This window comes from Haematobia irritans, chromosome 5, assembly GCF_050003625.1.
Source record: "Haematobia irritans isolate KBUSLIRL chromosome 5, ASM5000362v1, whole genome shotgun sequence".
Lineage (NCBI taxonomy): Eukaryota > Metazoa > Arthropoda > Insecta > Diptera > Muscidae > Haematobia > Haematobia irritans.
This window is the reverse complement of record NC_134401.1, coordinates 151065910-151089562: the sequence shown is the minus strand read 5'-3', so window position 1 is coordinate 151089562 and position 23653 is coordinate 151065910. Positions and strand designations below refer to the sequence as shown.

The 23653-nt window shown below is 35.0% G+C and overlaps 2 protein-coding genes across 2 annotated transcripts; one reads left to right on the top strand and one right to left on the bottom strand.

Annotated features, from left to right (window-relative positions):
- The first annotated feature begins 434 nt into the window (after positions 1 to 434).
- Cpr49Ah (cuticular protein 49Ah) lies at positions 435 to 6396 on the top strand. The gene is made up of 2 exons (XM_075312109.1): positions 435 to 625; positions 5303 to 6396. Exons 1-2 carry the CDS (start codon positions 614 to 616, stop codon positions 5870 to 5872), a joined length of 582 nt encoding a protein of 193 aa, XP_075168224.1. The 5' UTR covers positions 435 to 613; the 3' UTR covers positions 5873 to 6396.
- A 5695-nt stretch (positions 6397 to 12091) lies between these two features.
- LOC142241148 (uncharacterized) lies at positions 12092 to 18466 on the bottom strand. Its single transcript, XM_075312901.1, has 2 exons — positions 17617 to 18466; positions 12092 to 13406 (listed from the first exon to the last, which is right to left on the bottom strand). Exons 1-2 carry the CDS (start codon positions 18257 to 18259, stop codon positions 12160 to 12162), a joined length of 1890 nt encoding a protein of 629 aa, XP_075169016.1. The 5' UTR covers positions 18260 to 18466; the 3' UTR covers positions 12092 to 12159.
- Positions 18467 to 23653: the final 5187 nt, after the last annotated feature.

Below are 23653 nucleotides of genomic sequence, written 5' to 3'. Positions count from 1 at the left end.
GAACTTCCTGGGTAGTTGAAATAAAGAACATCATTGGCAGCGCATCTTCTGGAAGTGCTTTTAAAGTTGTGCCTTTGGAAGAACTTCCAAATTTTTTTTTGCTGGGATGGATCGTTTTACATTTCTCAAGAACATAGTTGGAACCCAATATTTCGTTATATACTTGGTCTAGTCTTATTAGTTTGTTTTTTTTTTTTATTTTGAGTTGGTATGGTCATCCCAAACAAACATTACTCTAAAAGTGAGTATGCATCGACCGCTGCAACTTTGACGCCATCGTCTCAGCCAGCATCAGTGTCAGCAAATATGTGGTAGGCTAAGAGGCATCCACAGCTGTTGAGCTTGCTCTATTGTGGCAATTGTCAGCCACAGACAATTTTTGGTTGGCTCACCAGGAGGCGCAGTCGTAACACTATAAATAGCTTAAATAGGGCTAACTGTTGAACAGTCTTTTTTCGAATTTTGCTTTCACTCCTCCAAAACCGCAAAAGCGTAAGAAACGGTAACGCGCCACATTATTCCTAATCTCATCTAAAGTGAAGTGAACATAAAATCCCTATAAGGAGGCAATAATTTTTGTTTGTAGAAGAAAAAAATAACTCAAACATTAAAAATGAAAGTATTTGTAAGTAGATTTTGAAGCCTGCGGAACAGGTTCCTCTTAAATATCCTCAGAAATAAGAGCGGGCAATATTAAGTATTAAAAAACTTGTTTTTAACCATCTAATGGATGTATGTCGCAAATTTTGAAATGTATATGAGAAAAAAGGTGGAAAGGTTAAAGTTACATATGTTAAAAAAAAAAACTATAGCAAAATATTAGAACGTTTTAAAGATAAATGTGTATGTAATAACAATAAATTTACAAAATAAACAAAGAGTGGATTTTAAAAGCCTTATTTATACAATTCTCCAAAAATTTCAAAAAATCAAAAAAAAATATATTGGAAAATGGAAAATATTAAAAATTGTGTTTTATACCGCAATAAAAATGAAACAAAAACTATATAATTTGCATACGACAATACTTCTTATTCAAAACTAGCAATGTCCAAAAAAAATCCTTTGTTCTATCGTATATCACGTTCGGGCAAATCGTAATCATCTACACATAAAGCATTAAGTCTTTCCTTCAAAACGAAATTTTATACCAATGAAGATTTCTTCTGTAAAGGGAAACAATTTCTGTTTATGTCACTTTTGAATTTGATGAATTTGATTTTATCTAAAGAAAACAGCTTTAACAACAAACCAAAATTTTACCGCTCTAAAATTTCGTGTCCTAGAAAATAAATTATTATTCATGAACTAAATCCGAATTTATAGCAAACATATAAACGAATTTATTAAACATATTTTGCTCGATACTGTATTGGTCGTATCAACCATTATATTGTGCCCCGGTAAAAACGTATGGTCTAAAATAATACTCAGTGAATGTCATTTTAAATTTAAATCAAATTGGTTAGATATTAAAATTGCTAAATGTCAAAGACATAAAATTGTAGAACCTACCATATACGCAAAAAATAATTTCTTTTCTCGGAGACGAAATTTTAGACCAACAAAGTTGTTTCTTTCAGGCCAAAGAAAGTTAGGTGGGGACAAACGTGACAACGGGTTCCACAAATAAAGATTTGATTTCCTTTAAGGAGACAATTCAAACTAGAAAAGAAAACTTGGTTGGTTTTAAAGTCTCGCTTCGGAGGAAAGAATTATTATACCCCAAACCACATAGTGGTCAGGGTATAATAAGTTTGATCTGCCAAAAAATGTGCCCACCAGAAATATTGATTTTAGACCCCATAAAATATATACCGGTGGACTCAGAATCACCACCTGAGTCGATCTAGCACTGGGTGTCCGTCCGTCCATCTGTACATGTATTTGTTGTTCACAGGATTCCGGTCGCAATTATTAACCAATTTTGATGAAATTTGGTACACGGATTTTTTTGGGCACAAGGACGAACGCTATTGAATTTGGAAGAAATCGGATCAAATTTAGATATAGCTCCCATATATATGTATCGCCCGATTTCGACGAATGGGGTCACGTTGCGCTTTGTTTCAAACGGATCGTCACCAAATTTGGCCAAAGGCAATCTTTTTCATCGCCCTACAAGTCTGCAAAATTTCATCCAAATCGGTTCAGATTTAGATATAGCTCTCATATATATGTATCGCCCGATTTTCCCAAATTTGGCCACAAAACCCTTATTTATCAACCGATCTTACTCAAAGTTGGCTAAATGTAATCTTCTATAGCACTTACTATATTTGCAAAAAAATCATCGAAATCGGTTCAGATTTAGCCATAGCTCCCATATATATGTACCGCCCGATTTTTCTAAATTTGGCCGTAAAACCCTTATATATATATTATCAACCGATCATACTCAAATTTGGCTCAATGTAATCTTCTATAGCACTAACTATATGTGCAAAAAATCATCGAAATCGGTTCAGATATAGCTCCCATATATATGTATAGCCCGATTTTATTATTTATTATTATTTATTTATTAACCGATCTTACTCAAAGTTGGCTGGATCCAGTCCTCTATAGTACTAAATATATGTGCCAAATTTCATCGAAATCGGTTCAGATGTAGATATAGCTCCCATATATGTATCGCCCGATTTTGTAAAATTTGCTCCTAATAACCTTATGTTTGACCATAGAGGCCTCATTTCTTAACTGATCTTACTCAAATTTTGCAAAAGGTAACCTTTTGTGGTATTAATCAAACCCGCAGAATATTATGTAAATTGGTTCAGATTTACATATAGCTTCCATATATATGCATCGCTTGATTTTCCCAAATTAATTGAACCATTTAACACCCTCTGATGGCTCTGGAATAACCCGATTAGTACAAAAACTGCAACTTTTTCAAGAAATAAAATCGGGTGATCGGTCTATAAATCGGTTGGCAAATGTAAATCACAGAAATTTCATATAAAGGGTGATGCGGTCAAAATTTGGTCAATATAAACTCGTGTGTAGAATGTTGCTCCTATTTTGATTTTGGAATTCACTCTTCAGTTGTCAAAATGCCGTCCAAGCAAGAAGAGCAGCGTATCAAAATTTTGCTCGCGCATCGCGAAAATCCGAGCTACTCGCACGCAAAGCTGGCAAAATCGCTAAAAGTTGCCAAATCAACCGTTACAAATGTAATTAAAGTGTTTGGGGAACGTTTGTCGACAGCCAGGAAATCTGGATCGGGGGGAAATCGAAAACCGGAAGCCGCTGAGACGACAAAGAGAGTTGCCGGTAGTTTCAAGCGAAACCCTAACCTCTCTCCGAGATGCCGCAAATAACCAGGGTATATCGTCTACAACCGTGTATCGAGCCAAAAAACGAGCCGGACTTTCGACTTACAAGAAGGTAGTGACTCGCGATGATAAACAAAATACGACGGCCAAAGCGCGATCCCGGAGGCTGTACACGACTATGCTGACGAAGTTTGACTGCGTGGTAATGGACGACGAAACCTACGTCAAAGCCGACTACAAGCAGCTTCCGGGACAGGAGTTTTATACGGCAAAAGGAAGGGGAAAGGTAGCAGATATTTTCAAGCACATAAAACTGTCAAAGTTCGCAAAGAAATATCTGGTTTGGCAAGCCATCTGTACCTGTGGCTTGAAAAGCAGCATTTTCATAGCTTCCGGGACTGTCAACCAAGAAATTTACGTGAAAGAGTGTTTGAATAAACGCCTTTCCTGAAGAATCACGGTTGTTCCGTACTGTTTTGGCCGGATTTCGCATCTTGCCATTACGGTAAAAAGGCCATGGAGTGGTACGCCGCCAACAACGTGCAGGTGGTTCCCAAGGACAAGAACCCTCCCAACACGCCAGAGCTCCGCCCAATTGAGAAATACGGGACTATTGTCAAGCGGAACCTAAAGAAGACCAAAAAAACTGCTAAGGACGAGCAGCAGTTCTAGGCAAACTGGCTTTCTGCGGCGAAGAAGGTGGACAAGGTGGCTTTACAAAATCTGATGGCAGGTGTCAAGCATGAGGCCCGGCAATTCGGTTTTGGAAAAGCGAAAGCCTAACTGAATATTTTTCCTGAATTTTATACTAATTGAACCTGAAAAAGAAATTTAATTTGATTTTTTAAATAAACGATTTCACCGATTTACACGCGTTTTCCCTTGACCAAATTTTGACCGTATCGCCCTTTATCTCGTCTCAAATTTAATCAAAAATATTTATTTAAATCAAAAAATATTTATAATTATTGTATTATTGCCAAAATTGTTATCCTTCCACCCACCATCATTTAATACAATAATTTAACAAAAATCTCGCTCAACAAATAGGAATGTATTGTAAATTTTATAAAAAATTTGTTGTATGATTAAACTCATAGCCATTGGGCTACTTTAGAAAAAAAATGTTTTATGTTTATAGGATAACAGATTTGTAAGTTGCTTTAGAATACATATCAGATTTTCCATCATTATATGTGCATATCAGAGAATGAAGCCGCGGAGTCGGGCCACCGATTGTAGCCGCCGCCCACCATTTGTTGCCAGCCGACGCTTCCGCCGAATATGTCGACTCAGATTTAGTCGCCAATTAATTAAAAATTTTAATTAAAATCAGGAAAATGTATTAATCTTGTTGTATTTTTCCACAAAATTTTGAACCTTCTACCCACAATTAATCAATACCAAGCTGCTATAATAGTATTGCAAAAATTTAGCTAAAAAAATTGAATGAAATTTAAACCTGATTGTAAGATTAATAGTGAACTGTGGTGTGAAAGCCATATATTTTTTAAATTTCAGCGTATTTTAAGAAGTTTGATTAACGAATAACAGATGGACGGACCGATTTTATATGCTTCCAAATACTGAATCGTTGAGTTTGAGGGTTCTAGTATTTTGATACATTAACCATTTAGAATACATTCTTCTTCCGGGTGCACGCAGAGAAGGAATATGATCACCTCAACCATGTTTCGAGAGCAAAATGTTATTTTTGGACGGTGACCATGGAACATTTTTGTCGCAAAAATGTTGTTTTCTCTGCAAACATATACATGATTGCCGAAGTCGGACATATGCTTTTTGAGAAAATAACATGGTTGCCGCCAACATGTTACATGTTCTCCGCCCAAAAATAACATTTTGCTCTCGAAACATGGTTGAGGTGATCATATTCCTTCTCTGGGTGTGTTAGCTACATATGTCTTGACTTAAAATACATCGCGTTTTCGAAAAAAAATATTTTTCGATCCATTAAAATTATTATTGAATACTAATTTTCTTAATTTTGCATCTATTTTCAGTGGTCTATCGCATGCCTTTGCGCGTTTCTAATATCCTGCTCTGCTAAACCTCAACATCGAAACCACAATAATTTACCCCATCCCAATGCAAATAACATTCCGCTTGATGAAAAACCTGATCCACGTCGTGAAACTTCAACATGGATACCCATCTTGAAATACAACAAAGAGCAGAGCGAAGATGGAAGTTATAAAACTGAATATGAAACCGGTAATAATATAATCCACGAAGAATCTGGATTCCTTAAAGACTTCTCTGAAACTAATCCCAATGGTGTATTGGTTCAGCATGGCCAATATTCCTATCAATCACCAGAGGGAGAGACCATTAATGTTCAATATACAGCCGATGAACGAGGATTCCGAGCAACAGGAGATCATATTCCTACACCACCTGCTATACCAGATGAAATTCAAAAGGGATTAGATCAAATCTATGCCGGCATTAAACAGCAGCAGGAACGTTTGGAACAAAGAGCTAAAAGTGATCCAGAATTTGCCAAACGTTTGGAAAATATACGTTTGGCCAATCAGAATGGTCAATATGTGGGTCCATTGGAAAATCAATAAAATGTTTTTGTATAGAATATATGACTTTGTATAATAGAAATTAAACACACACACACACACTCAAACACATCTCCACCCTATAAATATAACAGGTAACATCGATCTTTCTCGTAATTAACCTTTTTGTAAAAAATTAGAAAAAAAAAACTTCCAAAACCAATATCGAAATCTAACAAAACCCCCATAAAATAAAAAAACCAAGACTGTGATTTGTTTTAAGTTCGGTGTATTGGTATACACACATCTGATATCTGTTTTCTCCATCATTTTGAGATATATTCAAAAACAAATTTGAAATCCAATGTAAACAAAATCTATGTGAATCTATGCTGCAATCTAATATTGTATTGTTTACTAACATATCAGCATCAGCATACTATTATCGTTCGTTCCAATCATTCATTCCATTAACAATCATGACATCTATTGTATTTTGCATTAATGTACAAAGACATTTAATTACTGAAAGAAAACAAAATACTCACATTCATAAAAAAAAAAATAAATAAATAATAAAACCCAAATGGAATTCTTTTTTCTTTAATATCAAGGTAAGATAAGTACTCGTAAGGTAGATGTTTCACCGTTTGCAGACGTTGTAACTGTCAAGAAGGAGCCCGTCTTCCATGATTGTCACCCGCATTTGATCCAATGCCAACTCCGTCAGGAGGTGGTGGAATACGTGACAGGTAGACATTGGAAAATTCCGGAGATATCATCCCGCGTTAAGGTGATTTCAGAGAGAGAAAGTTGAGAATATCCACCATCACATATCATGTAGCTATCATTTAACATATCTGTCATTTTGACATTTGGTAAACTTTGGTGTCATCGTCGATAAAGAAATGAACGTAACATGATTCTATTTATAACAAGTATATACGGCCGTAAGTTCGGCCAGGCCGAAGCTTATGTACCCTCCATCATGGATTGCGTAGAAACTTCTTCTAAACACTGCCACCCACAATCGAATTACTTAAGTTGCGGTAACGCTTGCCGATGGCAAGGTATCTTAAAACCTCCTAATACCATCTTCTAAATTGTATATAAGTCCATACGTGGTATATATTAAATCAAAAAAGATCGATCCAATACGTATATAATTCAGTTTGACAAAGTAGACATAAATTTTTGACAAAATTTTCTACAGAAATAAAATTTTAACAAAATTTTCTATAGAAATAAAATTTTCACAAAATTTTCTATAGAAATAAAAATTTTCACAAAATTTTCTATAGAAAGAAAATTTTGACAAAAATGTCTACAGAAATAAAATTTTAACAAAATTTTCTATAGAAATCACCTTTTGACAAAATTTTCTATAGAAATAAAATCTTGGTAGATTACTTTTGGCTCGAGTGGCAACCATGATTATGAACCGAATAAAATTTGAACAAAATTTTCTATAGAAATAAAATTTTGACAAAATTTTCTATAGAAATAAAATTTTGACAAAATTTTCTATAGAAATAAAATTTTGACAATGATGAAAATTTTATTATGAACCGAATAAAATTTTAAAAAAAATTTCTCTAGAAATAAAATTTTGACAAAATTTTCTATAGAAATAAAATTTTGACAAAATTTTCTATAGAAATAAAATTTTGACAAAATTTTCTATAGAAATAAAATTTTGACAAAATTTTCTATAGAAATAAAATTTTGACAATAATGAAAATTTTATTATGAACCGAATAAAATTTTAACAAAATTTTCTCTCGAAATAAAATTTTGACTAAATTTTCTATAGAAATAAAATTTTGGTAGATTATTTGTGGCTCTAGTGGCAAACATGATTATGAACCGATATGGACCAATTTTTGTGTGATTGGACCAATTTTAGTATGGTTGTTAGCGACCATATACTAACACCACGTTCCTAATATGAACCAGATCGGATGAATTTTGCTCCTCCAAGAGGCTCCGGAGGTCAAATCTGGAGAACGTTTTATATGGGGGCTATATATAATTATGGACCGATATGGACCAATTTTTGCACGGTTGCTAGAGACCATATACCAATACCATGTACCAAATTTCAGCCGGATCGGATGAAATTTGCTTCTCTTAGAGGCTCCGCAACCCAAATCTGGGGATCGGTTTATATGTGCGCTATATATAATTATGGACCGATGTGGACCAAATTTTGCACGGTTGCTACCAATACCATGTACCAAATTTCAGCCGGATCGGATGCAATTTGCTTCTCTTTGAGGCTTCGCAAGCCAAATCTGGAGATCGGTTTATATGGGGGCTATATATAATTATGGACCGATGTGGACCAATTTTTGCATGATTGTTAGAGACCATATACCAACACCATGTACCAAATTTCAGCCGGATCGGATGAAATATGTTTCTCTTAGAGGCTCCACAAGCCAAATCTGGGGATCGGTTTATATGGGGGCTATATATAATTAAGGACCGATGTGGACCAATTTTTGCATGGTTGTTAGAGACCATATACCAACACCATGTACCAAATTTCAGCCGGATCGGATGAAATATGCTTCTCTTAGAGGCTCCACAAGCCAAATCTGGGGATCGGTTTATATGGGGGCTATATATAATTATGGACCGATGTGGACCAATTTTTGCATGGTTGTTAGAGACCATATACCAACATCATGTACCAAATTTCAGCCCTATCGGATGAAATTTGCTTCTCTTAGAGGCTCCACAAGCCAAATCGGGGGATCGGTTTATATGGGGGCTATATATAATTAAGGACCGATGTGGACCAATTTTTGCATGGTTGTTAGAGACCATATACCAACACCATATACCAAATTTCAGCCGGATCGGATGAAATATGCTTCTCTTAGAGGCTCCACAGGCCAAATCTGGGGATCGGTTTATATGGGGGCTATATATAATTATGGACCGATGAGGACCAATTTTTGCATGATTGTTAGAGACCATATACCAACACCATGTACCAAATTTCAGCCGGATCGGATGAAATATGCTTCTGTTAGAGGCTCCACAAGCCAAATCTGAGGATCCCTTTATATGGGGGCTATACGTAAAAGTGGATCGATATGGCCCATTTTCAATACCATCCGACCTACATCGATAACAACTACTTGTGCCAAGTTTCAAGTCGATACGGACGGACGGACGGACATGCTTAGATCGACTCAGAATTTCACCACGACCCAGAATATATATACTTTATGGGGTCTTAGAGCAATATTTCGATGTGTTACAAACGGAATGACAAAGTTAATATACCCCCATCCTATGATGGAGGGTATAAAAATTGGGCAATCTATAATTAAATTTGTAGATATTTAAATTCAATAGCTTTTGCCAAAAAAATACGTGCCCCGACTACATAGTAGTGGTTTAGGGCATAAAAGGTGAAATTCTTATAATATTTTAAATACAAGCGTTGCATTTTATATTTCGGGATTGGCGACCCCAGTGTTTCACTCTGGTAGCTGTCAGCTTTATCGTAACGCTTGACAGTTTTTAGGTTATACGTACTCAGAACGATTTTAACCCATGAGCGCTATTTGCGCTAAACCACATAGTGATCGGGGTATAATAACTTTGATCTGCCAAAAAAATGTGCCTACCAGAAATATTGATTTTAGACCCCATAAAATATATACCGATCGACTCAGTATCACCTCCTGAGTTGATCTAGCGCTTGGTGTCCGTCCGTCCGTCCTTGCATTTGTTGTTCGCAGGATTTCTGTCGCAATTATTAACCTATTTTAATGAAATTTGGTACGTGGCGTTTTTTTGGCATAGGAAGGAACGCTATTGAATTTGGAAAACATCGGATCAAATTTAGATATAACGCTCATATATATGTATCGCCCAATTTCGATAAATGGGGTCAGATTGCGTTCATTTACTAACCGATCGGAGTCAAATTTGACCACCCTTTAAGTTTGGTAAATTTCATCGAAATCGGTTCAGACTTAGACCCATATATATGTATCGCCCGACTTTCACAAATTTGACCATAAAACCCTTATTTATCAACCGATCTTACTCAAATTTGGCTTACTCTTATCTTTTATAGTACTGACTATAACTATACCATTGATACCCCCAAACAATGTTTCGTAATTCAGTAGGGGTGGTTTACTACTTTACTCACTTGTTTTTATACCCACCACCATAGAATGGTGACGGGGGTATAGTAAGTTTGTCATACCGTTTGTAGCACATCGAAATATCGATTTCCGACTATATAAAGTATATATATTCTTTATCAGGGAGAAATTCTAAGACGATATAGCCATGTCCGCCTGTCTGTCTGGCTGTCTGTTGTAATCACGCTACAGTCTTCAATAATAAAGCAATCGTGCTGAAATTTTGCACAAACTCGTCTTTTGTCTGCAGGCAGGTCAAGTTCGAAGATGGGCTATATCGGTCCAAGTTTTGACATAGTCCCCATATAAACCGACCTCCCGATTTGGGGTCTTGGGCTTATAAAAACCTTAGTTTCTATCCAATTTGCCTGAAATTGGAAATCTAGACCACAAGAGGTGTGCCACAAGAGGTGTGCCAAAAATGGTGAGTATCGGTCCATGTTTTGGTATAGCCCCCATATAGACCGATCTCAAGATTATATTTCTAGGGCTTCTAGAATCGATAGTTTCTATCCAATTCGCCTGAAATTGGAAATCTAGAGATATTTTAATAAAGAGGTGTGCCAAAAATGGTGACTATCGGTTGATGTTTAGGTATAGCCCCCATATAGACCGATTTCCCGATTTTACTTCTTGGGCTTCTAGAATCCGTAGTTATTATCCAATTTGGTTGAAATTTGAAATCTAGAGGTATTTTAGGACCATAAAGAGGTGAGTATCGGTCCAGGTTTTGGTATATCCCCCATATGGATCGATCTCCCGATATGGGGTCTTGGGCTTATAGAATCCGTAGTTTTTATCCAATTTGCCTGAAATTGGAAATCTAGAGGTATTTTAGAACAATAAAGAGGTGTGCCGAAAATGGTGAGTATCGGTCCATGGTTTGGTATAGCCCCCATATAGACCGATCTCCAGTTTTTACTTCTTGGGCGTTTAAAATCTGTAGTTTTTATCCAATTTGCCTGAAATTAGAAATCAAGAGGTATTTTAAAACCCTAAAGAGGTGTGCTGAAAATGATGAGTATCGGACCATGTTTTCATATAGCCCCCGATCTCCAGATTTTATTCTTGGGCTTATAGAAACCGTAGTTTTTAACCAACTTGCCTCGAATTGGAAATCTAGAGGTATTTTAGGACCATAAAAAAGTATGCCGAAAATGGTGAGTATAGGTCCATGTTTTAATATAGCCATCAGATAGACCGATCTCCCGATATTACTTTTTGGGCTTATAGAAACCGTAATTGTCGTCCACTTTGCCTGAAATCGAAAATCTGGAGGTTTTTATGAATATAAATAGGTGTGCAAGAAATGATTTTATTTTTTAGGCTTCTAGAATCCGTAGTTTTTATCTAATTAGCGTGTATTGGTCCATGTTTTGGTTTATCTCCCAAATAGACCGATCTCCCGATTTTACTTCTTGGGCTTTTGGAAACCATGGTTTTTTTCAAATTTGCATGAAATTTTAAATCTAGAAGTATTTTAGGAACATAAAGAGGTGTGCCGAAAATGGTGAATATCGGTCCATGTGCATTGATAATGAAAATTGCTTGAAACTGAATTATAGTTTCCAGATTTTACTTCTGGCAATCATTTAAATAATGGGGGTCAAAATCTATAGATGTTAGATTTTAAATCAAGGCGTTATTTCATCGTTTTCTTGCACACTTGCACACGATATCTATGATTCCTCTAAAACTCAAACAAATATGGTTCTTAAAAATCCAGAATCTGATCTAGTATTCATAGGTAAAATCTTGAATATATCTTCGGGAAGTGTACTGGTTGAACTGATCTGCTTGTCATCAAATCCCCCTGAAATTTTCACAGGAAACTATAATATTTGATTAATAGTGGTGGGTATTTAAGATTCGTTTTTTTGTGTTTTTACTAACATTGTGCCAAGTGGTGCAGGGTATAATATAGTCGGCCCCACCCGACTTTAGACATTACTTACTTTTTCATTTTCAATTCGTTTAGTTTTAAGGCTGACATTATACTTTAAGACGCACTAGGCTAAATACATTATTTACCCTTCCAGCAAAAGTTTTATAATTTTTTTTAAATTTATTTATTTATATTATTGCATAAATATATTTTATTTAACCTGAGTATAAATTTACATTAATTAAATTATTTTTATTAATATTAAATTATAAGTTTAATAAATTCATTTTCAATTAATAGTATTTAAGAAATAATTTAAAGGCAAATGCTAAGATACAACATAACCAATGCAAATCATTCAGTCGACAAACACTAGAGGCATTTGTCGAATGCGATTCAAAATACTCTTCATAATTTTGAATACTGGCCCGTATTACCGGACTTGAAGTACCGCGACCACGATTAACACTACTACTGCTGGTTCTTTGTGTAGTACCTGGCCCCTTGTTAAGATCCTTGGGTATACTAATACCATTTGGCATGGGAAAGCAAAAGACTCTTTCGATATTTACAACCTCATTGGAATTCATCATATTGAATTCCCTCACAGTTATGGGGACACAAATGGCCGGTTCTTCACGCGAACTTTGGGCAGCATAAGGTGTTCCCAATTTGGTGATATTGCCTGGTAATTTCGGCCATAACGAAGGTGGTATATTCAATGCACTCAAGGCCATAGGCAATTCCGATGATTCCGCCGATTCATCACTATTCGTGTGTGATGTTTGTGAGGATGACTCGTTCTCATATTCTTCTGAGAGCACCTCCGATTTATTATTCTTTGAAGTGAGTGTTACTTCCATGAAGTCTGTGGGCCAATTCATACGAATCACACTGATATCTTCATCTTCCTGTAATTCTTGTTGGTCTTTTTGAGTTTTACCTAATTTTTTGGTAACCAACTCCACATAATCGTCATCATCATCATCATCATCGCCTGCAGTTACAATTTCATCGTCATTACGATGATTGTCGTAATGTTCATGTGCTGCTGTCATCTCGATGGAATGTCTTGAGGTTTGTTTATGATTGTACTTAATTTCAATGGAATCATTAATCTGTCTAACCACCTCCATTGGAATATTGGTACTGTTGACTTTTATGATGCCATCTTCCATTGTTGTCATCGAACTTTGTTCTGTACTGTAAATGGGTTTGGTTCGGTGGGATGTTGTTGCTGCCTTTAATGTGGTAGCAATTGTTGTCGTTCCAGTCTTTGTAGTTGCTGCTGCTGCTGCTGACGACGGTGATGATGATGACGACGATGCTGTATTGGTGGATTTTGCTGCAGTCGTAGATTTGAAACGTATTTTTTGACGACCTTGTTTCTTATGGGCCTTATTAAAAGAACTTGGTTTGCGTTCATCATTGTCTTTAGATTCTTTAGAGGATTTTTGTTCGATTAATTCCGTTGCTGACATTTCATGGACATCATTTTCAAATTTTATTGTTGTCGGTTGATTATTGTCGATAAAACCACCTACGAAAGAAGAAAGGCCAGAAAAGAGGGTTAATTGGGGGTTCTTTAGCCAAAGGAATTTTATTATTTTAAATGAGATCCAGAACATAATAGAAAGAATTAATCCACAGAAAAACAAAAAAAATACATATGTATTGCTTTTCGATATAGACCAAATTTTAATTAGTTAAATTTTGCAATGGGCGATTATTTCCAAATTTAAAAAAACCGATTTTCGACTTTCGTGATTATTGAAATTTCGAGTTTTTACGTCGCAACCTTTTTGATGCATTTTTGGCATAAAAAATCTACATCACATTCCCTTTTCAATCAGCTTCGATTTTTCAAACATAAAATATTTTTTACATAAAGTCGTATAATTTCGTTCTGCCAATGAAAACTATTATTTGGCTGAAGACCTTCATGGCTTTCGCCAACATAATTGAGAGATTGAATAGTACACCCAAAGAAAACAAGTATATATGGCCGTAAGTTCGGCCAGGCCGAATCTTATGTACCCTCCACCATGGATAACGTAGAAACTTCTACGAAAGACTGTCATCCACAATCGAATTACTTGGGTTGTGGTATCTTAAGACTGCTAAACATCGTTTTCTAAATTGTGAGTTAGTCCATACGTGGTACACGCAAAAAAATAATTCTTTCCTCCCAAACGAAATTTTAGACAAACAAAGTTCGTTTCTCATTTGCTTTTCGCTGTAAGGAGGTGTATTTGGAAGAAAAGTATATACTTTTTGTGATAAACGTTTATTCTTTTCCAGGATGTAAAAACATTTTCATAAAGACAAACACAAAAAAAAACATTGTTTTCTTGCTAATTGCATTTTCCCTCACATCTTTCTCACATCCACGAGGCTTTTTAGTTCTTAACACCTTTTCCTGTAATACCAACAATGTAGAAGAAATTATACGATTTTATAAATTTTTTAATTTTTTTTTACCTTTCGCCTGGACGGAGAATCGAACCGCGGACCATGCACTTTGTAAGCCAACACACTAACCACTGAGCTATGTACCTGTTATGGTCATCAATAGATAAATATCCATATAAGTTATATTTATATAGCATAGCTTGCGGCGCCCACGAACCGAATAAACAAAGTTTATTTAACAGAAACAAACATTTAGTATGGCACAGTGGAGCAGTGGTTACTACGTCCGACTTGCATGCCAAGGGTCGTGGGTTCGATCCCTGCTTCGACCAAAGTTTTTTTTTTGTTTTTTGTTTTTTTTTTAACATTATTCCAGATATGTTCGGAAGATTCCGAAAAAATGTTCAACATTACATTGTAGTATATTAAATTTTGAACTTTAAAATGTGTCTTATTAAAGACCTAAAGTCAGTAAAGAACAGTGTTTGATATAAACGAAATGGACTGTGTTGTTGTTTCAAAAATAACTTTTTTTATTGAAAAAATAAAAATTTTGTAACAAACAAATTTTTTTGGTGATAAAAGTTTAACATTTTCGAAGCAATTCAAAAAACTCTAACAAAAGAAAAACGTTTTCGGTACACGTTTTCCAAACGTTTTTTTTTTTTTTTTGCGTGTATATACTAGACAATACGTAGAGAGCCAGAATTGAAATATGGGGGTCGCTTATATGGACCAATTTTTGTGTAAGTGAGGATCGATTTATCTGAGGGCTATATATAACAATAGACCGATATGGACCTAGTTAGGCATGGTTGTTAACGGCCATATACTAGCACAATGTTCCAAAATTCAACTGACTCGGATGAAATTTGCTCCTCCATGAGGCTCCAAAACCAAATCTCGGGATCGGTTTATATGGGGGCTATATATGATTATATGGACTGATATGAACCAATTCCTGCATGGGTGTTTGAGGCCATATATTAACACCACGTACCAAATTTCAACTGAATCAGATGAATTTTGGTCTTCCAAGAGGCTCCGGAGGTCAAATCTGGTGATCGGTTTATATGGGGGCTATATATAGTTATGGGCCGATGTGGACCAATTTTTGCATGGTTGTTAGATACCATATAGTAACACCATGTACCAAATTTCAGCCGGATGGGATGAAATTGCTTCTCTTAGAGGATTCGCAAGCCAAATTTGAGGGTCCGTTTATATGGGGGCTATACGTAAAAGTGGACCGATATGGCCCATTTGCAATACCATCCGACCTACTTCAATAACAACTACTTGTGCAAAGTTTCAAGTCGATAGCTTGTTTCGTTCGGAAGTTAGCGTGATTTCAACAGTTAGTTAAGATACCACAACCCAAGAAATTCGATTAAGGATGACAGTCTTTCGTAGAAGTTTCTTCGCAATGCATGGTGGAGGGTACATAAGATTCGGCCTGGCCGATCTTACGGCCATATATACTTGTTGTGATTGATTTTTATATTGATTAAAAAATTAAATAATTTTTCATTCAATTTTAATTTTTTAATGGAATTAATAAAATTTTATACCCTGCGCCACACTGTGGAACAGGGTATTATAAGTGAGTGCATATGTTTGCAACACCCAGAAGGAGACGAGATAGACACGTGGTGTCTTTGGCAAAAATGGTCAAAGTGGGCTTCTGAGTCGATATAGTCATGTCCGTCTGTCCGTGAACACATTTTTGTAATCAAAGTCTAGGTCGCAGTTTTAGTCCAATCGACTTTAGCACAAGTATGTGTTTTGGCTCAGAATAGAACCCTATTGATTTTGGAAGAAATCGGTTCAGATTTAGATATAGCTCCCATAAGCCAGAAGCCAGAGTTTTGTCGCAATTTGGTTGAAATTTTGCACAAGAAGAACAATTAGTACTATAGTCAAGTGTGTCAAATTTTATTGAAATCGATTCAGATTTAGATATAGCTCCCATATATAGTTTTCGCCCGATTTACACTCATAGAACCACAGAGGCCAATTTTTTGCTCCGATTTAATTTAAATTTTGCACAGGGAGTAGAAATAGCATTCTAGCTATGCGTGCCAAATTTGGTTGAAATCGGTTCCCATATATAGCTTTCGCCCGATTTACACTCATATGACCACAGAGGCCAATTTTTAACTGCGATTTAGTTGAAATTTTGCACAGGGAGTAGGTTCAGATTTAAATATATCTCCCATATATAGCTTTCGCCCGATTTACACTCATATGACCACAGAGGCCAATTTTTAACTCCGATGTAGTTGAAATTTTGCACAGGGAGTAGAATTAGCATTGTAGCTATGCGTGCAAAATTCTCCCATATATAAAGCTCCCATATATATTTTTTTCTGATTTCGACAAAAATGGTAAAAATACCAACATTTTCCTTGTAAAATCGCCACTTCTTAGTGGAAAAGTTGTAAAAATGACTCTAATTTTCCTAAACTTCTAATACATATATATCGAGCGATAAATCATAAATAAACTTTTGCGAAGTTTCCTTAAAATTGTTTCAGATTTAAATGTTTCCCATATTTTTTACTAACATTGTGTCCCACCCTAGTGCATTAGCCGACTTAAATTTTGAGTCTATAGATTTTGTAGAAGTCTATCAAATTCTGTCCAGATCGAGTGATATTTAAATGTATGTATTTGGGACAAACCTTTAAATATAGCCCCCAACACATTTGACGGATGTGATATGGTATCGAAAATTTAGATCTACAAAGTGGTGCAGGGTATAATATAGTCGGCCCCGCCCGACTTTAGACTTTCCTTACTTGTTTAATTGAATATCTTTTTAAATTAAATTAAAATTTTAATTGAAAAGATTTTAATACAAAGTATTTCAAATAACTCAAAAGGGACCAGCAAGACTTCTCTTATATCAAGAAGAGCAAAGCACTTCTGCTTTCATCTCTACGATAAGGTGTGGAAATTCTTTCTTCCAAACGGCATAAAAAGATTATACGAAAAACAATTTTCAATAAAAAACGATCTAATTTTCAATGAATACATGCCTAATAAAATTTCAAAAATTCTAATTTAAAGATTTCATTTATGCAAAAAAAACATGGCTATTATACAGCATCAATATAATAGAAAAACTACTTAAATTGATGTACTTTTTCCTTCACTCTCTTTCCGGGTAACAAGTGAATGATGCTACCATAATATGGTCATTAACATCACTAGAAACATCTAGCAACTTCTTCTCCAATGCCTTTTCATTACAAAATACAACGGAAAAAAAAGACAAACATTCACCCATAACACAAATGTCAACCAAATGAAAGTAAATTCACTCGATCACTCACCATGTTGTCTGCTAATGGTTTTATTGGAAACTTTTCCATCTTGCATTGCATTGTCCAAAATACCTCCATTGCCATCACTAAACACTAAAGATGTTGTTGATGTTTTTCCTGCAATTGTACCATTGAGCTTTGAAACCGGTTGTAAAGGCGGATCTGGCTTCCAAGTACCATATACGATTGATTCGAAAACAGGACCATTTTCATTACTCTCTAAAACATATTTTGAGATGCGATCTTCCAAAACAGGAGCTGTATTAGGCCTGTGGCTTGTTGATGTTGTTATCGATTGAGGAATATCCTTGATGTTATTTGAAGATGAAATGGGTATCCATCCAGGTGTTATGAAGGGTCCAATTGACTTTCTTGTCGCTGGGGTAGGTTTAGTTGAGGATGGTACTACAAAAGGATACAACATAGGTTGCAGCGGTGGTAACTGAGGATCAAATCCCGAAGGCAAAAGTAATGTTGATGGCTTCACGGAAGTCGATGTTTGTTTAAATGGTGATTTTAGAGCAGCAGATTCCGGTACTGCTACTTCTTCTGAAGGTATTAGAGACTCCGGAACCTGTACACTGATTGCACTGGCAATATGCATGTGAGCTAATATGACCAGTAATCGATATCGTTTCCACATGTTTATCATTCGATCTTCTTATACCAGTGGAACAGATTTGTAGCACTTGCAAATCATTCAAAAAACGGTTTATTTTTTATTCGATATGTGTCGTTTTTTTATTTCAATTTTTTTTATTTTGTTCCAGTTTCTGACCGTAACACCATGAAAACCAAGTATATTATTTTTTCATTCCGCTTGCTAGCTATGGAAGTAGTTCAACGTTTTATTTCACGATGATTGCGAATATGTTTCCACAACCATGGAGTGCGATAAAGATCATACGTGAAGTTAGAATTATAATTGAAAATTATTCTACACCATTTCCAAAAGAAATTTACCAAACCATTCGATGGAATTTAGATTAGTAAACTAAAACGAACTAAGATTTAAATATTAGATATGCATTCTATATTTAAAGAGTGGTTCTTTTCGGTAATTTATATTTTCGTTTTTTTTTTCACAGATTTTTTATAATTAAATACTACAAATAAAAAAAAGTAATGTCTGATTCAATCACGAAATTAGTTGATATAATTAATTTTGTTAATTGATATGTCTTCAATCACGAAAATTATAGTATCAATCATAGTTTTATTGGGCATAAAAAATATTTGATTAAAAAATTAATTGATTTGATTTCAAAATCAAAAAAAAATAATGTCTGATTCAATCACGAAATTAATTGATCTAATTAATTTGTTAATTGAAATGTCTTCAATCATGGAAATTATAGTATCAATCATAGTTTTATTGGGCATAAAAATATTTGATTAAAAAATTAATTGATTTAATTTCAAAATTTCAATCAATTTTTTAATTGATTCAATTAAAAATTTAATTGATGTTGTTTGCAAAAAAATATTTTTTAACTGAATCAATTAAACATTTTATTGATGTTGATTCCAAAAATCAATTATTTTTTAATTTTAATTGTCTTCAATCACGAAAATGATAGTATCAATCGCTGTTGTAATTGTATTAAAAAAATATTTGATTAAAAATAAAAAAATAAATAATTTTTTAATTGATTCAATTAAAATTTAATTGATGTTTATTGCAAAAAACAATTAATTTTTTAATTGATTCAATTAAACATTTAATTGATGTTGATTCTAAAAATCAATTATTTTTTAATTTTAATTGTCTTCAATCACGTAAATGATAATATCAATCACAGTTTTAATTGTATTAAAAAATATTTGAAAATTTTTGATTTCAAAATTACATTTAATTTTTTATGAATTCAATTAAAAATTTAATTGATTTGATTTCAAAATTTCAATCAATTTTTTAATTGATTCAATTAAACATTTAATTGATATTGATTCCAAAAAACTATTAATTTTTTAATTAGGTTAGGTTTAGGTTAAAGTTGCAGCCCGATTAAGTTTCAAGGTCACTTAGACTATTCAGTCCATTGTGATACCACATTTAACTAAAAGTACCTATTACATATGGGCACTTCTAGTTTTAACCACTGAACCTTCACTATTATTTTCTTTTGTTGAACCAACCAGATTGTTCCAAAAACATTAACAGTCGGCTTAAGTTAACGTTTTCCGGGTCCGCCAGTAATCTAAAGCTATATGCCCCTAAAATTCGCTTACGCCTTTGCACCAAATGCAGGACACTCGCACAAGAGGTGTTTAATTGATTCCTTTTCCTCCGCATAATGACAGCTCATACAGTAGTCACTATACTTCGCACCAAAAGTTTTTGCAAAATTCGCCTATCAGGCAGCGACCCGTTATAGCAGATATCAGAAGTGATATCTGACGTCTTCAGAACACTAGCATATCTAGTGTGCGGTTCAAGTTTAAATAGGGCCATATTTGCTTGGTGTCGTTACAACCCTTGCAATTCTCCCATCGAAAATTTGCCATCGTGACAGCCTTCTCACGCAGTAAGAGCTTACAGGTAGCCTAAGACATACCAACAGATTCTAGTTCCCCTGGAATATGTAAGGTAGTTCCTAACCTTGCTAACTCATCTGCTTGACAGTTCCCCGATATGTTCCTATGGCTAGGCACCCATATTAGGTGAATATTGTACTGCTCAGCCATCTCATTGAGAGATTTGCGGCAGTCGATGACCGTTTTCGAGTTAAAGAACACAGAATCCAAGGATTTTATTACAGGTTGACTGTCTGAGTCAACATTTTTTGGAACACTACTTCTCAGCCAATTCGCCACCTCTCTTATTGCTAATATTTCAGCCTGAAAAACACTACAGTGATTAGGTAATATTTTCGCTATTCGAAGTTCCAGATCTTTAGAATATACTCCGAAACCCACTTGGCCATCCAATTTGGAGCCATCAGTGTAGAAATCTATATATCGTTAATTCCCCGGGGTCTGTGTACACCACGCCTCACTGTTGGGAAGTTTTGGGAGTTTCAAACTTTTTGTCGAAAAGTGGTTTCGCCAGAGTGTAATCCACTAGGCACATCTGGCATTATTTTGAGGACCGAACTGTGACCGTACATTTTTTCCGATCACAGCGATAGCTCGCGCGAACGCACAGCCGTTGTTGCAGCTGACTGTTTGACCAAAATGTCTAAAGGCAATAGATGCAGCATGACATTAAGGGAATCTATTCCTGTCTTACTGAATGCGCCTGAGATACACAAGCACGCCATACGCTGAACTTTATCTAAACCTGTCGGTTGCTGAAGTGCCGACCACCAGACTACAACACCATATAGCATTATAGGTCTAACCACTGCCGTGTATAGCCAATACACAATTTTCGGTTTTAGTCCCCACTTTTTTGTGTTTGATTAAAAAAATATTGTATCAATTAATGTTTCAATTATGGGCGTAACTATTTTCAATCACTCGATTATTTTTTTATTAGAACAAATTAGAACAATTATTTTGTTTTTAATAAAAACCGCCAACATTTTCACTATTTTCTCTTAACTAAGTTTGTGCTTTTATTTTGATTAAAAAATTTATTCTATCAAGTAATTTTTTATTAAAAATTAAAAAAGTCAATTAAAAAAAATTTCTTAACTAAGTTTGTGTTTTTATTTTGATTAATAAATTTATTCTATCAATTAATTTTTTATTAAAAATTAAAAAAATCAATTAAAAATAATTAAAAAAAAATATTAAAAATTCAAAATTCAATTTTTGAACTGATTTAGCTTTCCGAGCTTGATTAAAAATTTTCAATGATTAACCTAATTGACTTAATGTTTATAGTTTGATTAAAAAGTTAATTATATCAATTAATTTTTTAATTGAAAAAGTTTTCACATTCAATTAACTTTTTAATTGGAAATATTTTGGTAATATTTTTCTCTGTGTAAGACAATTATAAATAATACACTCCAAGTTAATCCTAAACCTATTCAGTATGGTTACACGAAAAAAACATCTGTAGGATAACTTCGATGTTAAGGTGATATTATTAATTGCAAAGGACAATCTTATGTGGGATTGATTTAATTTACACTCGAATAATTTGTTGTTTCATTTGTTATAATTAATATACACTTTTTTCTTATATCCAATATATGTTTTTAATTAGATATTCAATTTCAATGGGAAATGGTGTAATTGCTTATATATGTTCTTTATTTATTTTTTAACGTTCGAATCTTCGTTTCATTATTTTAATTCCGTATGGAATTGCTATATTATTCCGTTTCTTATCGATTATCACGAAATTGCGCGTTCATCATGATTACCCGTCAGCATCTTTGTTTGAACTGATATTTCAATCATTGGTTTATTTGTTGCAAACCCCATTTGTGGTCAAAACTCAGTCAATAGCTTCATGCTGCCAATTTAAGTTGCCAGCCCGATGATGCCTCTGCTAGAAACATTGAGTCTCCATCATTTCTTCTGCTTAAGTCTAGATAGTTAGATAGTCAGACGCTTGGTCAGCCAATTGATCTTCTGTTGTTTTCCACACACAAGAAGCAGCCGTTAATTTCTGTACAATTTCTATTGTAGTTGTGGTATGTTTTTGTTGTATTCTTTTTCTTTCTTTTCACAATGTAACACAATTTTCTTCATCTTTTCATTCATTCATTCATTGTTAATAGATTTTTTTGTGCCGGCAATGCCGGTTGACCATAGACAAATATTTATAAATAGAAAATATCATATGTGGCCAATCTAGAGAATATGTCAGTGCCACGATAACCTCGCAATTAGATGATAACCGCTCCTCTCCTAAGGTACAATACTAATAGCTCTAACCGCTGCTCACTTAAGGTACAATTCTAATAGCTCTAAGGAGTGACCTGGGACCCCCAAATGGGGTTGACAGAAATTCATATCAATTATTGGACATGAATATTCAGTAATTGGTATTATTAATTTTTTGAAAAGAAACTGCAAGACTACACATATGTTTCATCGCTGTCTAAGTTGAATTTCCATAGCCTTTAGTGTAGCCACCGTGGTGCAATGGTTAGCATGCCCACCTTATATACATAAGGTCCTGGGTCCGATTCCTGCTTCGACCGAACACCAAAAAGTTTTTCAGCGGTGGATTATCCCACCTCAGTAATGTTGGTGACATTACTCAGGGTTTCAAAGCTTCTCTAAGTAGTTTCACTGCAATGTGGAACGCCATTCGGTCTCGGCCATAAAAAGGAGGTCCCTTGTCATTGAGCTTAACATGTAATCGGGCAGCACTCAGTGATAAGAGAGAAGTTCACCAATGTGGTATCACAATGGACTGAATAGTCTAAGTGAGCCTGATACATCGGGCTGCCCCCTAACCTAACCTATAGCCTTTAGTGTAGATCTGTCGGGGTGAGATGATTCAATTTGGGTCTTATGTGTTAATATGGAAATTAACAGGTTGGCTGATAAGTCCCCGGTCTAACAAAGAAAAACACATTTTTTTGTCAAAATTCGGTTTTATTTTTCAACATAGTTCCCTTCAAGAGCGATACAACGATTATAACGACCTTCCAATTTTTTGATACCCTTTTGGTAGTACTCCTTCGGTTTTGCCTCAAAATAGGCCTCAGTTTCGGCGATCACCTCTTCATTTCAACCAAGTTTTTTCCCTGCGAGCATCCTTTTGAGGTCTGAGAACAAGAAAAATCGCTGGGGGCCAGATCTGAAGAATACGGTGGGTGAGGGAGCAATTCGAAACCCAATTCATGAATTTTTGCCACCGTTCTCAATGACTTGTGGCACGGTTTGTTGTCTTGGTGGAACAACACTTTTTTCTTCTTCATATGGGGTCGTTTTGCAGCGATTTCGTCCTTCAAACGCTCCAATAACGCCATATAATAGTCACTGTTGATGGTTTTTCCCTTCTCAAGATAATCGATAAAAATTGTTCCATGCGCATCCCAAAAAACAGAGGCCATTACTTTGCCAGCAGACTTTTGAGTCTTTCCACGCTTCGGAGACGGTTCACCGGTCGCTGTCCACTGAGCCGACTGTCGAT

Coding starts and splice junctions, on each gene's coding strand:
- LOC142241148 (XM_075312901.1), bottom strand. CDS start 18,259: ATGATAAACATGTGGAAACGATATCGATTACTGGTCATATTAGCTCAC. Junction 13,407..17,616: donor AACCATTAGCAGACAACATG/GTGAGTGATCGA, acceptor CTTCTTTCGTAG/GTGGTTTTATCGACAATAAT.